The following is a 16,179-nucleotide window of genomic DNA, read 5'->3' as shown; positions in this document are numbered from 1 at the left end:
CTTATCGCATCAATCGCTGCGCGTTTGTTCTCGCTTCGTGTGCACGGCTTTCGTTTGAGAGGCTGCACGAGCATAAGGGGGCGAGATGGAGATCATTTCTCCTTCTAATTCAGGTGATACAGAGAGATTAGCTGAGGCCGAGCGTGTAACCGGACACGAAGGTTATATAAGGGAACTATTTCTTTGCGGTCTCTCTGTGTGGGCGCAAATGTCTTTTTCCAGTTCGCCAAATTCTTTTTGTCCACCGTCAACCCATAACAGTCTCTTCATTATCTCAGCCAATCAGAGCTTGTTTTTGGGAGGTTTTGAGTTTACTATTTCCTCTATTTTTCTTGTGCATTTTTTTTTGTCACCACATTGTTTCCAATCCCCACACAAACATTGTTTTGTCTCTTTGCCTTTACCTACTTCCTCTTTTAGCCTTCTCTGTATTTACCAGTTGCCACTCCCATCATTCTCTCTGCCAAGCTGCCTCAGATAGCCTGCTCCTGTCCTCATTTATCCTTCTGCCCACTACAGTGACTGAATTCTGGAGACTCCGAGCTGCTCTGCTTTTTCTTCTCAACAGGGGGAGCTGCGGACGTTTCTCAGCAACAGGCTGCGCTGTCCCAGTTTCCTTAACTTAAGTTGCACGATTCTTGGGCTCAAGCCAGCTATCAAGCAGCAGTTACATAAGAGCCAAAAGCATTTTTTTCCCCCTCTCTGTTTTCCTGGAATTTCAAACTCTCCACTGATGTGTGATCTCCAGTGGTAATTGGAAATAAAAGCACTTCAGACACGTCTTCCAGGAGACAGTAGGATTGCTGGAGCTCAAGTTAGGTTAGACGGACTGCCATGAGAAAATTGAGGCCTTAACTTGGGTAGTAATGAGCACATGGTACAGGGCCAGCTTTCTACTCCCGGTAAACTTATAAAAATATAGAAAAAATAGATAATATAGCTCCATCTAATCCTATGTAGGTTTAGGCTTTTAGTTCTAATATTCTTAATAGAGAGATGGTTTGAAAACTGACTCTCGAGAGAAAGTGCAACAGATTTTCCTGGTCACTGAGACCATGTGACCCTTGCTGCCACTATTTACTGCAAGTGTTCACAGTGCCATTGTGTTTATTTGCCAGGCCTCGCCTCTGTAGTCATTTTAATCACACATTCTGGAAACGTTAAAAATGCTGGCAATTATAGGGTCGGGCTGTCCTCACGGTCAGATTTCGATGCACGTGTTAGTTTTTGAAGTATATTAAGAGAAGTTAGTTTTGCTACTAACTAGCTGCTGAATATAACTTAAGTTGCATGATGTGTGATGCATCACCGTTCTTCTGTGGAAGTCAGTGTGTTGACATTAAAGGAGACTTGATGCAGGGAAATTCCTGTCCAGTTGCACAATTAATCAGCATAAAGCAGCATGACTGGTAACCCAGTCATGACCGAGAGAGACAGAAACAACCCATGTTTGGTTGTGTATTTGTTATTTAGTCTTTTTTTTTTCTTGCATTATCTGCAGTGAGGTGTGTGTGTGTGTGTGTGTGTGTGTGTGTGTGTGTGTGTGTGTGTGTGTGTGTGTGTGTGTGTGTGTGTGTGTGTGTGTGTGTGTGTGTGTATAGACTTTTATTTTTTTAAATAGCCGTTCACAGAAAATAATCATCTACTGGGTAGGCTAGCATTAGCACTTTATTTTGTTTTAACTCATTTAAGGTAAATGTCTACGAAGCGTCTCTGTACAATTATGCCATCAAAGTATTCATTGTTTTACTATGTGGTAGGAAATTATTAGCATTTCTGTTATTTTTTTTATTTATTCTTTTTTACTCTTTCTCTCTCTCTGAATTTATTATGTATCTGTTGGTTTGAGTTGGTTTCATTACTTTAAGATATGTATTGAAAATATGTTGTACTTTTTGCATCTCTGACCATGCAATACATACATTTACTGTTCAAACAGCTAGCATGGGAAAGGTTTTGTAATTTTTTACTTTTTTAATTACTTTTTTAATTTATTAATTTATTTTTAGGCAATTTTCCAATTGTAACAATATGATTGTAACAATATGATTGTAGTCAAACCAAGCATATCATGACTATGGTTTGAAAACACGCTCAGTCATAAATATCTCTTGTTATTTCTTTTTATCCTTAGAAGAATCAAAGTGTGCATATTTGCTTCTGCCATCTTTGGTTTGTAATGTTATTATCATTTTATTAAGAGGGAACCACAGAATACCAAACACACCAGTGTTGCTTTAATAACCAGCAGTCTGTGGTGAGGTGGGGGCAACTGAGCTTTTGCTGTTTTGCTGCGATGTGGTAATGCTGCTTATCACTCATGCTCTGTCATCAAGCAAACCCTGAGAAACACTTAAAAAAAACAAAAAACAAACATCATTTTGTGTCTGCTTTCTCTGCTCCTGGCTCTTTGCACATTGATGATGAATCGTTGACGTTACTGGTAATAGAAAGTTTTGGTTTTGGAAGCTGCTCTTGGAGATGGAGTGACCTAACTAATCCGACTACTTCTAACCCCAACTAACTGCGTCCTTTTATTTCCAATCAGCTGGCACCGCCACCTGAGCCCGAAATCCCGGCCGAGGTGTGTTTTACTCATATTGGCCCATTGCCCACTAACATGCGTCAGTACTGATCATCACTCATACTCATGATTGGCCACCATCCTGTATTATTTGTGCTGTGCGTTTTCCAGATCCTTATTTAAACAAAGAAAAGTCACAACCTTTCCTTATGCATTTCCACTTTTATCTCCACCCCCCGCCCTTCCTGCATCACCCCTCTGCCGCTGCTGCTTCTGTGGAACTTGCTACATATGTGCCCTTGTTTGCATACAGTCTTCCGCTTCTCTACTCATCCTTTCCTCTCTGCCTCCGTCATTTCTCCCATCCGCTCATCTGTCCTTCTAGCTCTTTGATGAAAGTCCAATTCACTGACCTCCTTTCATTGGGGTTGCTGTAAGGGTGGGGTGGGGGTTGGAGTCATGGGTGAGGTGTTTTTCCATGCCAGATTGGTGCTTACAGTGTGTGTCAGTAGCTCACTGCTCTGTTATGTAACCTGAAGTGTTTCTTTTCTCATGGCTCATGGCTTGTTTCTTTCCCTCCAGCAGTCTTATCATTCTTTTATGTAAATAATTTAGGCACTTTTTCCACTGTGAGCGTAAAGTAATGAGGGAGGTAGTCTGACAAATGGTTATAATTTTAGATTTTAAAAATGTACGATTTTTACTTCAAAAACTTCTTGAAGGTGTTAAAAAAAAAAGCATGTCAGTCCTCCTCTGCATGAAGCCCTGCACGCCTTTGACTCGACCTCACATCTTCCCTGACACAACCACTTCCCTCTTAACTGCATGATCAATTTTGCACCCAGTTTCCTGCATGCTTGTAAAGTAACTAATTTGCACTGTATTGACACCCTACTTTTGTTTTCCCCAACTTTCCTTTCCAACCTTTTTGTTTCTTTCTTATTTTAATGCTTTCTGCTAACTCACCTCACCTTTAAGGAGCTTGATCCCAACCAGCCGCTGAAGCAACTGGAGGATCAAAGGAGGGTAGGTAAAGAGTTTGGTTTGCTGTGGTCTGGCACAGGCCTGCATCTTACTGACTGACTGATTGTGATGCCCTCACTGTTGCACTGCTGCTACAGCATGGCACTCACTCACTCCCCTCCCAGTTGTGACACAAAACATGTGACAGAGATCAGCCAGGAAACACTAATGTGGGTTCTCAGTCTGCGCTTTGTGTTTGCTACAGACTGACACAGAGGTGACACACTGCTGTGATTTACATACAAGGCCGAGGGTTAATGCATATGTTGAGACCGAGAAAGAGCACAATGTCAACTCTGAACATCACTGAGGTCAGAGTGCAAGGATCAAATAAAAAATGTGTGTGTGTGTGTGCTCTATTTTTTCCCAGGTGGACATCTTGATAAGATTTATCTTTATTTAATTTTTTTTTCTCTTTCTTTCTAAGTTTTGTTTTACTTGCACAAAAGTTCAAGGCACGTGTATGGCCATAAAATGCCATAAAACACCAAGATGACATGAAAAACCAAAAGGAAACCTTTCAAGTGAAGCGAGGAGATTTCAGAAATTCATTTTACAAAATGAAGTTTCATTTTTGGTTTATGTGGAATCTTGTAACCCTTTATGGCTTTATGTTGTGGCTTTGTGTATGTAGGACATACTACTATGAGTGCAATTCTGTATCAATTTGATAGTCTTGTGTCAGCATGGTAACTCTGGGTTCAACTTCCATTTCTATAGCAGAAATAGATCTTCATCTCCTAACATTCATTTTCCTGGTAGGGAGAGGCTCTGCGGCAGATTTTGGTCAATCGATACTATGGTAATATCAAAGCTGGCCAGAGGAGAGATAGCCTTACAACCTTCAGTAACGGCCCACTCACGCCTGGAGCGCAAGGGAAATCACCTACAGGTTTGTGTAACGATGCTCTACGTGTCTGTGTGTCTACATGGTTATGCTGTAAAGATAAGATGAAATGAAATGATTTACTTGGGGAAGGTGGGACAGCGCTGCACACCCAACATAAAGTGTTGTTAGATCCCTAATAGTTTTTAGCCTGCCAGCTATAATATATGACTGCTAGCTAGAAACACATGAAAAATTTCAGCTTCAGTTGTGCAATTATGGAAATGTGGTTTTAAAATAAAGTTCAATAATTGGGTAGAGCTATTAAATAATTAGGTTTTCAGCTCCTGTAATGAAATCTTTCAACCATTGCAGTCTGCTTCAGCTATTTATCTCCATCTATCGCTGCATAGCTCCATCTAGTTCTATTAAACCGTTTGTTTTGATAGCTGCAGTCATTACAGTTTCATTAGGAAATAATTATTTATATCCAAGTCAAAGCATGTGTGCAGAAGCTTCTGTAAAAGTAATTTTATTTATTTTTTATTCAGATATTTTTTTAAACTAAACAAGCTGCTTAAAAATTACTGTTTTGATGAATTACATGGGAAAATACAGTAACAATGCTCACACATAGTTTTAACCTAATTAAAAATAAATAAGTAAATTGATCATAGACTAATCTGACCACATTTTGTTTGTCAGTATTCAAAATAACTTTACCCAGAAAGACTTTCTCTCTCCCCCTCCTTTTTTTTATTATTCAGTATTTTTTTTAAATAGGTTAATTGCTACTTATTACAACCAGATGCTCATGTACATAAATGAAATGTTATCAAATGTACCTTCTTAAGGAGGAAAACTTTTAACTTTGACAATAATAAAAGAGTTTGTGTCATTTAACTCTTTACAGAGTAATTGGTTTTTGTCAACAGTCTAAATTATTTACAAATTCGCAACAAAGTATTTACTGATTATTTTACATTCCTTATAATGCTGGAAATATTTCTGTTAGTTGCACAGATTACAAGGAAAAGTGAGTGAGTGACAGTTTCCAGTGGGTAGCAGTCAACAGAGCGTGCTCCGAGCATTGTGTTGGAACATACTTTGTAAATGTTGTATTTTAAACTCAGCGCCCACATTCACAGTCATTTACCTGATAGACGCTGTGCATTTGCTTGAAAATAGTAAAGGACAACACGGCAAATGTTGAATCTGTAATGAATTTTGAAATTGACATTTACCACTGTCTTAAGTCTTCAGTGTTTAGGAACTGAAGAGACTCATTGCTGTAGTACTGAAAGTGATTTCAGGTGCTCAGGCTGTCTTGGTCCTCCGTTGTCATACTGCTTCGGATTTTTTGTGAAGCAGTGGAAACGGGTAGGCTGAACTGTGGCTCTTTAACTTTGGATACATTTTAGAGGTTGAGAATGTGGGTTGGCGTTGTGTTGCCAAAAAAAGCAAGCGCTTAACTGAAAAAGCCATCATCTGAATGTTAGCATATTTAAAAAAACAAACAAAAAAAAAAAACTGTTTATTAGGTCAAATTAAAGCCATCAAGGTCATCTTCTGCTGCCACTCTGGACTCTGAGCTTTGCTTATTTTCCCATTGCATCTGTCTGCTTGCACTTGTACCACTGCCATGCCTGTTTCTTCTCCACTGTGGCTAAATAGTGAGCCTTAAACTTGAATTTCATTTCTGGTAAATGGACATAGTTACAGGGAGGCAAATCTGGTGAGTAAGGCAAGTGGTGAACGACATTTGGGCCAAGGAAGTTGCAGTAAAACTCTTCTTGGCTGTCTGAATTTCTGCTTCTGGTTAAGCTTTTGACCAGTGGGCCTAATTAGTAAAAATATAGTTATTCACTTCACCTTAGTTAGGCCTAAATGACAGAGAAAAAGCAGCAGTACTTCCGGAACTGTCATATGTGTATACATTTTTTTTTTAACTTACCGTAACAATAAATAAATAAATAAGTAAATAACCTTTGTATTTTTTTTTTATGGTCCATTTAAAAAAAAAAGAAAAAAAAAAAGTACATATAATTTATTGTAATATATACTGCTGGCATCCGATTTGAAAATGCCTCAGTTTGCCTCAATGAAACTGAATAAAATGTCCCTTTATCAACATTTAATATTTTGCCATTTTGATATTTGCAAAGAAATATACAGTAAAGTATAAAGGATTTGCAAATGTGTCCTTAGTTATTTACCAAGGGTCTCACCAAATCAGGAATTTGTACAGGAAACGGTTAAAGTGGTATTTTTATCCCCCCTCACTCTTTTTGCTTACATGAGATTGACATTCATAAATTTTATAGATTATTAGTAAGTGACATTTACCTATTCCAGTGAGTCACGCCGTGTCTCTCATCAGCGATGACTCATATTTGGTCTATAATGCTTTAGAAGGCATGAAAAAAAAAAAAAAAAAAAGATCTTATTCACAGCTGTGGCCTTGCACTGCTTTAAGCCCTTGGACCTGAGGGGCTCTGCTATTGAGCGTACTGGCTCTGTCTCCCGCATAACGCAGGTCGTGTTGTTGCCAGGCGACCAAAGAGCCAAGCTCCATCTAGAATGGGATGTGTTGTTGATTCAGTGACTCGCCCAGCCAGAGACGGCTCTGATGGGTGCTGTTATCTCACCAGTTCTTCTCTTACTGGCTATGGTTGGCAGCAGTAGGAGTTAAAGTACCTCAGTGGATTAGAGACACATCTAACGTGCTTTTTTTTTCTTTTCTTTTCTTTGAGTGTGTGGTGGCTGAAAAGACACCTGTGGCTTATTACATGACTCAAAATCGCCTTACTTCCTCCTTACCCAATAGCATCTTAAATAAAATAAACCGAACTGAAACAATCGCTCGTGATTGAATCAACCACATGTAGATTTTTAAAAATATAATTATTAGGAATTTCCCAAATGTCATTGTGATTTTAGCTATATTTATAAGCTAAATGCACAGCACTGTCCGCCGTGTCCACCTTTTAAAAACACACAAAAAGATACAAATCCTGAAATTAAAAAAACAAATACCTGTGCAACCAACAAATATCCAAACAAGGACTCAAAGAACACAAACCTCCGCCACAGTAGCTCACTGTCTCTGCAGTATTTACTTTTAAGGGAATAATTAATTAATTTGTGTGTGTGTGTGTGTGTGTGTGTGTGTGTGTGTGTGTGTGTACATACACATACACATATATTGACAATACACAAGAAGAAGTAAGCTATAAGGCTTTTTTTGTTTTTGCCGGTCATTGTCGGTCATTCAGTTGCCCTTGAATACCTTGGTGGGGCTAAAAACTTTACATCCCTACAAAGTTTTAGCAGACTTCAGTCAAAACTTTTTAAGCTGTCATGTTTACAGACATAATGTCAGAATGATGTTCACACTAAAACATAATGTCCTTGGTAGAGGTAATAAGGGTATAACCCAGTGTTTATAGTATCTCTCTGGTTATTCAGGTTGGTCTGAAGGCCAGCAGTAAACTGTTTTGCGTATGCACTAAATACCTGATACTAACAGTCACAGTAATCCACCTGTATTCATGTTTGATATCCCACTCTCTTTGTTAGTTGAGCTAGTTTACAGAGTTCCTAAATAAATTCTGCACTAAATGTTCCCTTTCACTCAGTGTCTAGATCATAGGTGTCAAACTCTGGCCCGCGGGCCAAATGTAATTAGGCTGCGGGCCAAATTTGGCCATACCAAAGCCATACCAAATTACTATTAGAGCTGGCCTACTGGTATTATACAGATAATATATATATATATATATTGTTTAGTATTAAGCTTTGCTTGTTCCATATTCAGTTTTCCAGCAAAACTTATTTGAGTCCATAAGAAAAGATTCATTCTTATATCTGGAGGAAGATTTTTTTTTCAATAAATATTAATGTTCGCCCACGACTTTGTTCCAGTTTTGAATTTTGGCCCACTGTGTATTTGAGTTTGACACCCCTGGTCTAGATAAAACTGCTGCTCTTTGTACTTTGATGGAAACAGTGAAGGGGAATGATCGGGCTTCTGACTTCTTTGCCCTTAGTTGTCAGCTCTGGGGTCGGAGGTCGAGGGGAGCTGAGCTTAGCGGAGGTCCAGTGTCACCTGGACAAAGAAGGGGCTTCTGATCTGGTCATTGACCTCATCATGAACGCCACCAGCGATCGGATTTTCCAAGAGAGCATATTGTTAGCCATTGCACTCCTGGAGGGTGGAAACACAGTCATTCAGGTAAGTGGGGGGGAGTGGGTCACAGGGTTCACAAGTAAAAGTTCACCACTTACAAGTCTAACCAGCAATTAAATGCACTGAAGCCTTTCCCTACACAGAGGCATGAGCAGAATCTCAATAAGATGCTATCTCATGTGTTCACCCGCAATGTCAAGAATTTAAGTCGGTGCTGCTCTGCTGCTGTCAACATAAAACAACACAGGCTAAAGATGCCTTCAGGAAAAGGGCGCATATTTGTTGTCAGAGTATCCGCCTGACTGTATTTTAAAAGCTCGACTTCACAACAATACAGAAAGCATGTTGTTGTCACATTTTCTATGTTTAAAAAAAAAAAAAAAGCTCAGGCCAAGAACCAGAAAGGAAGATGAACAGTAGCCTGCTGGGAGATGTCCGAGCTGTGCAGCCAAGCACGTCATCACCTCTCTACTGTCAGGCAGGGGTTGCTACGGCAACACTAACTCTTTGCAAACCTCACAGAAAGCAGGATGAGAGTGGAGAAAACCACTGTGTACTATTGCATTATTTCAGCCTTGCGGTGTGTCTGTATGTCTGTGTGTCTGTGCATGTGTGTGTGTGTGTTTGTATGTGCATGCTGCTCATAAGCTGTCTATCAGAATATTCTGGTTTTGTGGTTTATGCATGTGTGCTCTAGTATTTGTGTTGCATAAACAAGGCTGTTGCATAATAGCCTCCTATTTGCATAGTATCGTTACCTGACAAGGCCTGACTTTGTATGCAAAGGCTCTCACATGACTCCTGTTACAAAAGCTGCTGCCTCTCTCTGTGTCTAGGTGAATAATACACAGAGCCCCAGTCCTTCTAACAGACTCCTATCTGGGTCATGTTTTGCTCCTTTTAAGAGGGCAATGAAAGGTGTGATCCTTAAAGGCCTTGAAAGAGAGCCGTTAAATTTCATACAGTCTTTGCTGCTACCTTTGGAAAGACCTGTAGCCTTCTTTAGGATTGCTTTTGTAACTTTTTAAATTCTGGGCATAATTAAAAAGCTTGATGTCCACTACTGAAAGCAGTCTGTAGCTTACTTTTGTTGCTTTAACTGCAGCTTTCAGTGAGTCTCTTGTGCACATTACAAGTGTAGAAGCAGTTTTGAGCCGTTAGTAAATGTATACATTTCTACCTGTGACACCTACTGTGACGAGGCCTACACTTGCTGGTACAGAAGCACCTCAAAGTGAACCTGATAAGCAAAGCAGTTCATGATCTTAAATAAGAACATTTTTATCAAGTAAGGTCCTGTTTTGAGTTAATGTGTTTTTCTGCTTCCTTGGAATGATGCTGGGACAAGTAAGCTTTGTTGAGGAGTCATGTATGATCCAAAGTTAATTTACAGCATATCAGCAGATGCATCACATTTTCCTGTCTTACACAACGATTGGTTGCCTGCCCTTCTTTTAGGACAGAAGGGTTCTTGTTGTCTAAATGAAAAGCAGGACAACAACATGGCCCCAGATTTCTCCAAGAAGGCTGCTTGTTTGTTTTCTAGGTAATCCAGGTTTGTAGCCTAGCCAATGGAATTTCTAGAAAATAAATAAATGAAAGAGGGAGAGAGACACAGAGAGAGCGCACGCTTCCTTTGCTTCAGAAAGGGTTCACACAGGGCCCAGAGCTCTGTGCTAGCTGGACTTAATATCACAGCCCTGAGAGAAGGAGTCAATGTCTTAGTAAAGACAGAAAGAAATGGGTCATAGCACAGTCCTACCTGTCTTTTCTTCTACCCAGGCGTGTCTGTCTGATGAAAATAGAGCTTTAGAAACTGGAGATCTGAAACATCATGCTTTCACCGAGTCATGGGAATCCAATCTAGGCCTGTCAAGATATGCCAACTTTGTTTAGTAACACCTAGGACTCACTGATGTCACCGATGCACCTCATCAAACACGCAACTATTGGTAGACGAACAAAAGATGTTTTTGATGCATTGTCAGTACATTTTTAAGCCTTTTTGTATCTACTTATCTACATATCTACCCAAAGGGCAGAGCTGTCACCAGTAAGTAAGTCAACCCCGCATGTGTTCATACTCATGTTCAGCAGTCACGTAGCAGGCGTCTCACTATGTTGGTCTAAGTGAGACCAACATCACTTTCAAATACATAAAGTAACAACATTTATTTTAAGTAAACAAAATCTGCCAACTTTACTTCTGTCAATTTTGTCTGACAATAAAATGACGCACTGCCTGTCTTGTGCAGCATACATGCTGTAGGTCTAACATTACTTTTTGACCTACATAACTCTCATATTATGACCAAAACCTGCACAGCTCACCCTGGACAGGATAACATGTTGCCTGACACGTATGCTCGTGCCCTCCAGGTGGTTCAGAGATGAGCAGTAAAACACTGTGACAGCCCCTGAGTAATTTTCAGCTTGCACACAGCAAAACTAGAGCGATCATAAAACCTCACTCGTGCATACTCAAATGCACACTTCATGAACACATGTACGCAGCCATACTGCAGGTTATACTTAGAGACTATAAAGCTTATTTGATAAACAGCCTTAGAGTTTGTGGGAGTGTGTGCCTATGTGTTATGTAAGAGACGAAGTGTAAAGTCTCTGCTTCTCCGAGCCCCCCATCCATCTTGTGATCGCTGTCATCAGGACCTCAGATCCCTAACTGTCACAGGCACGAACAGGTGCGACTGCTCTTACTCAATAGGCTTGTTGTGGCACACCGCTGCCCTCAGCCCCCTCCAAGTGTGATTTTACCCCCTCCCGCCTCTTCTCGGTTCAGTTTCACTTCACAGCTACCTCTTGGAAAGCTTTAAAAAGATTCTGCAAAGTGAGTTTCCAGGCATCGGTGCCCTCAGCATACCAGCTCTCGTTTAACTGCGGCGTGGGCAAGGAAATTACTGTTTAGATCCCAGTTTATAGTTTATGGAGGTCCAATTATTTCAGTCCTGCCATGTGTACCTTTTTCTTTCAATCATTACTTGCTGAAGTCACTGCATACATTTTTAGACTGTGTGGATGGTTGCCCGTGCAGATTTCTGAGAAAACGCAATCACGTGTAGATTGCTTTGATTTAAACCTGCTATCTGGAAGTCTTGTTATAGCTTCAAAGAGCAGATCTCTGTGGATACCAGCTGGGCGGTGGCAGAGTACGCAACTGAAGCCCTCCAATAAGCACAGAGATGGCTTTGTCACTCACCAAGGTGTCAGGCTGCAAAGGCGGGAGATGGATAAAAAGAAAGGGAGAGCTGGTGGTATAAACAGGCCTTACATAACCGGCTCGTGTTGATGCCAGAAGCTGGGGTAGCAGCTGACGGGAAATGGAGGGAAAAGTAGAAGTGCAGAATAATCAGACAGGAGGGCCTGCTGTGCTGTCCTATTGATTCTGTAAGATAGGAGGAAGATTTCAAGTCAACCTAAAGCAGCAGAATCAAAACTGCTTCCAGGAGGCTTATTGGCTCTTTAGTGGGAGACGTTTAAACTGCCTCAGATGGCAAACAGAGACTCACTAGGTGATGGCAGTTTTCTCTACAGAATGACTCAGCAGTTAGCAAAGAAGCTGCAGCTAGGCACATTCTTCAAAGGGTTATAAAAGTTGTAACCGGGACTTTTTTTAAAAGTTAAAATCTTTCAATTCTATCTCATCGTGGCACACGATAGCTAGCTCTGCTCTCTCTCTGCTAGGAAGTAAGCCACAATGTGGCAGTTAGCATGTGGTTGGACCTGTACTCTTACTCTCTGACTGCTTCCCAAGTACACAGATAAGACAAAACTTGAGTTCACACCCACCTAATTTACTGTTTGCTCCACCTCCAACAAGCTGTAGCTACTCAGCACCGATAACCAGATCTAAAGCCTTATTGTTTATGAGGTCCTACAATCCAGCAATAAAGATGCGATCCATGCCAAAGTGTTGCAGTACAAGTGCAAGAAAGGATTTAAGTCTTTATACAAACCCATTTCATTGTCTAGGTGTATCCTTATTAGTGTTGCTAATTTAGCCTGCAACATGTGTATAAATGATTATCTGAGTTAGGCTTGAGATCCTGTCATATTGAAGGAAATTGGACTCACTTATTGAGTGAATTGCCATCTAACAATGCTGATTTAATAAGTACATCTTCCTGTCAGCTACAGAGCTGTAGAGTTGCTTAGCAAAACAGCCTTTAACTTCTAAAAAATTGGAAATATCTAACAAAGGAGTGTGAGTAAGCAACTTGTGCTGTCTTTTGACAGTTTTTAATGTTTTTAACATGTCACAGGTGTCCAACCCTGACTGTGTGCAGACAGGAAAACAGCTGCTGCTTGCTGTTCAGTAAAAATAACAAGCAAGTGTTGACAAAATACTTTTCTTCACATTAGTGGAGAAATTGAGTTTTTATGGCCGCAGTCATGAGTTCTGTTTAATATAGTTCTCTTGTAAAGCTGCTGTCCTGGAGCTGTTGTTGGGAGAAGTCTGCCTGCTTGCATAAGTCTGACTTTTAATCAGATCACTATCAGTGAATGACCCTCGTCAACAACACGATGTTAACGGCTTGAAAAAGAAACTGTTGCATAAAGGAAGGGACGGAAACAACTTAATACACTGAGTGCTCTGCTCCTCTTGGGATTTGAGTCAGGTGATTTTTGCAGAAAGATGTCTCAACAGTTGTCTTGATTTCCTGCGCATATGTTGCTTATCTCATGCAGCGTAATGCACTGCTGATGTTGTACTGTTTCTATGCTTTGCTCCTTTTTCCTCAAACTTAACTGAGTTTAGCTAAACCTGGAGAGAGTCTTATGTAACAGACTTTGAAAGCTGCCCCAGAATCTCAGTACGTGATAACTCCTGCTTGCATCAACCCCACCTCCCACTTTCGGACCCTTTCTCCACCTCCCTCTCACACCACACGCTCACTTCGTGCCGCTCTGGCAGTGAAAAGTAGGGCAGGGTTTTCCTCTCTTCCTCTCCCGCTCCCATTTTCTTTCTCCCTCACTGCTCGCCCTCTGCGGCTGATGTAACAGTGTTGGCGCTCTGTGCCCTCACTGTAACCACTCAGCTGATTACAGGTCTTATGTAAGGAGGGATTGTTGAGAGGAAAATGGGACATAACATATGAGCCTGTTGCAGAAAAACAACAGCTCCATGTAACAGGGCTTTCAAGCCAGATTGGCCTTTGCGTAGCTGTAGGTTGCAGAATATTTCCTTTGTTCCAGTATGAGTAAGAAGTTTTTGAGGAAAACGTCTCGTGTTTCATGTTTGAATGCTTATAAAAGCAAAAAGTAATTGCTTTTTTGCCGTTAAACAAATGCACTCAGCACGAGTGAGCCCTACTCTATGAACACGTTTATACAGCTGTGTGCATTTTCCTGCTTACATGTACGCTCGTGTGAAGTACAGGTTGCACGACAGGTTGTGTAGTTGCTTCTTTTGGTGTGTGCATGTTTTTAAATGTGGCTGCATGCTAATCCCAGAGCTCGTCTTCGTTTCTGCCCTTGGTCATGTACTTGTGCATGTTAAGACCCATCTGAGTACTCTGGGTGCCAGAAGCAAGTTCTGATAAGGAGCAGAGAGCAGATAGTGTAAAATCAGGTGAGCCTTTAGAGCATGTTTTCCTGGCACTGTGAGAGCAGGATTATATAACTAATTCTCACTAAACCTCTGGCTAAAAGCGCTGCAGAACAATTAGCAGAGACAATGATAAGAAATGCCAATAAGAGATTAAAATGCGTTTAAAATATTGGTGTAAATGCCGATTTTTATGTAAACACTATAAGGTAATTAAAAACCTATAAGGATATTGTCTGAGCGACTCGTATTATTTAATTTCTTTCTTTTGTGTCTCCACCCCAGAGGTCATTTTTCCATCGTTTAACGGGAGACAACAAGTCTGAGAAATTCTTTAAAGTGTTTTATGAGCGGATGAAGCTGGCCCAGCAGGAGATCAAAGCCACTGTGACTGTCAATACCAGTGACCTGGGCAGCAAGAAAAAGGACGAGGAACCACCAGACAAAGACACACCGGCACGCAAGAAAGGTCAGCGGACAAGTGTTGGCGTTACCAACATAACAATAGGCTAGAGAAGGAAGTGTTTGACTGCATTGTCAAATAAGTCACATATGACACTATGAAAAACTGGAAAAGCAAACCTCTGCTGCACTCTTCGTACGAGGCAGTAGATCCGTTTCTTCATTATTAATTATAGCCGTGTACAAAATTATTATTTATCACATGTATCATTTCTACATGTCTCTGTATGTGTAAATGACAGCAAGGATCAGTACATAAATTCTTAACTTGTCAAGTGAACAGTCATTGTAACCGTTGTCTTGTCCAATGGTCTGTGGTGTTTGACTGCCTCTTCTTTACCTGTGGTTAGTGAAAGATATGCCGGTAGTGGCGATGGTGACTGAGGAAGTGAAGGAGCAGCTAGTTGAGGCCTCTGCGGTCACCAAGAAGGCTTACACAACTTATCGTCGTGAGGCCGAAGCCGAAGAGCACCAAGCTGCAGCTGATGGCTCTCCTGTTCCAACTGCTGATAAGAGCCAGGAAGAGGGCGAGATGAGCGTTACCATCACTATCATGCAGCCCATCTTGCGCCTCATGCAGCTGCTGTGTGAGAACCACAACAGAGAGCTGCAGGTCAGCCATCATCAGACCAGCTTGTGATTATAAGTCCTTTATTTATATATACGACACTTACTGACACTGTCACTTTATCAGTGCTGGTCATCATGCCCTTTGCTGCTAAAGTATTTATACCATTCTCGATACTGGTACTCAGGTTGTTTCACTCCTACTTATTATATTATTTTATTACTTGCTATTCTGTTTGTTTAAAAATATATATATATTTATTACTTTTAAAAAAAAAGCTGTTTCTTCATTATTTTGGTTCTTTTCGCTCGACCGTGTGTACATAATTTTGTTCCACCTCATCTTAACATGATGCGAATGACAATAAAGCTCCTTGAATCCTTGAATATATATACATATAATATATAGGCTGCCATGGGCTGATGGGAGCAGGGTTAACTTTTTCTGTCCCGTGTTCTGAATTTCAGTCATCACACCATCTTATACAGAAATGAAACTGTTGAAAATAGGCACCAGTTGCAGAACTTCCTGACACAGTCTTGTATGTGCTGGTCTGGTTTCACTATGATGAGTGTGCTCGTGTTTGGTAGTGGCTAGCTCCGGCAGCCCAGACAGAAAACTTCCTGCTTGCACTGATTCTTGCACTCCAAACTGGGACAGGCCTTCATTAAATGCTGGTTGGCTCTGTGCTGTCTCTCCCATTCTGAACCTGTGTAGGAGCCAGATATTGATTTACCGCTAGCCTCGCTGCACAGATGATCAGTTCACTGAGATGTTTGTGTTCTTTCCAAAGACGTCACTGCAGTAATTGTCTTGCTGCCGTATACAGTAGGTTTGGAAAAGCCATCACGACTTTTTATATTTAGTTCTTACGTCAGCGAGAAAGAGAAAATGGTTTAGATTACCTAAGTAGAGGAATTTCTCTTTTGCCAACCATCTCTGCAGATTCCAACACTCTCGTGAATCATCTCATATTAAATCTCTTGGTTTTACCTCATGCCACATCACATATATTTTAATT

The 16,179-nt window shown here is 40.7% G+C and overlaps 1 protein-coding gene across 16 annotated transcripts in view; it reads left to right on the top strand.

Annotated features, from left to right (window-relative positions):
- Positions 1-16,179, top strand: part of LOC309705970 (inositol 1,4,5-trisphosphate-gated calcium channel ITPR1-like) — an 80,235-nt gene that overhangs the window by 37,446 nt on the left and 26,610 nt on the right. For 7 of the 16 annotated variants that reach the window (XM_082532062.1, XM_082532070.1, XM_082532065.1 and 4 more), the window contains 6 exons: positions 2,549-2,584; positions 3,503-3,550; positions 4,310-4,439; positions 8,423-8,607; positions 14,414-14,597; positions 14,941-15,203. In XM_082532062.1, coding sequence (XP_082388188.1) covers positions 2,549-2,584; positions 3,503-3,550; positions 4,310-4,439; positions 8,423-8,607; positions 14,414-14,597; positions 14,941-15,203 — 846 coding nt within the window. The remainder of the gene's footprint in view (positions 1-2,548; positions 2,585-3,502; positions 3,551-4,309; positions 4,440-8,422; positions 8,608-14,413; positions 14,598-14,940; positions 15,204-16,179) is intronic. The other 9 variants (XM_082532063.1, XM_082532058.1, XM_082532072.1 and 6 more) reach the window with 2 other exon arrangements.

This window comes from Aulonocara stuartgranti (assembly GCF_965226115.1).
Source record: "Aulonocara stuartgranti genome assembly, chromosome: 5".
Classification (NCBI taxonomy): domain Eukaryota; kingdom Metazoa; phylum Chordata; class Actinopteri; order Cichliformes; family Cichlidae; genus Aulonocara; species Aulonocara stuartgranti.
The sequence above is the reverse complement of the archived record's forward strand: the minus strand, read 5'-3'. Positions and strand labels throughout refer to the sequence as shown.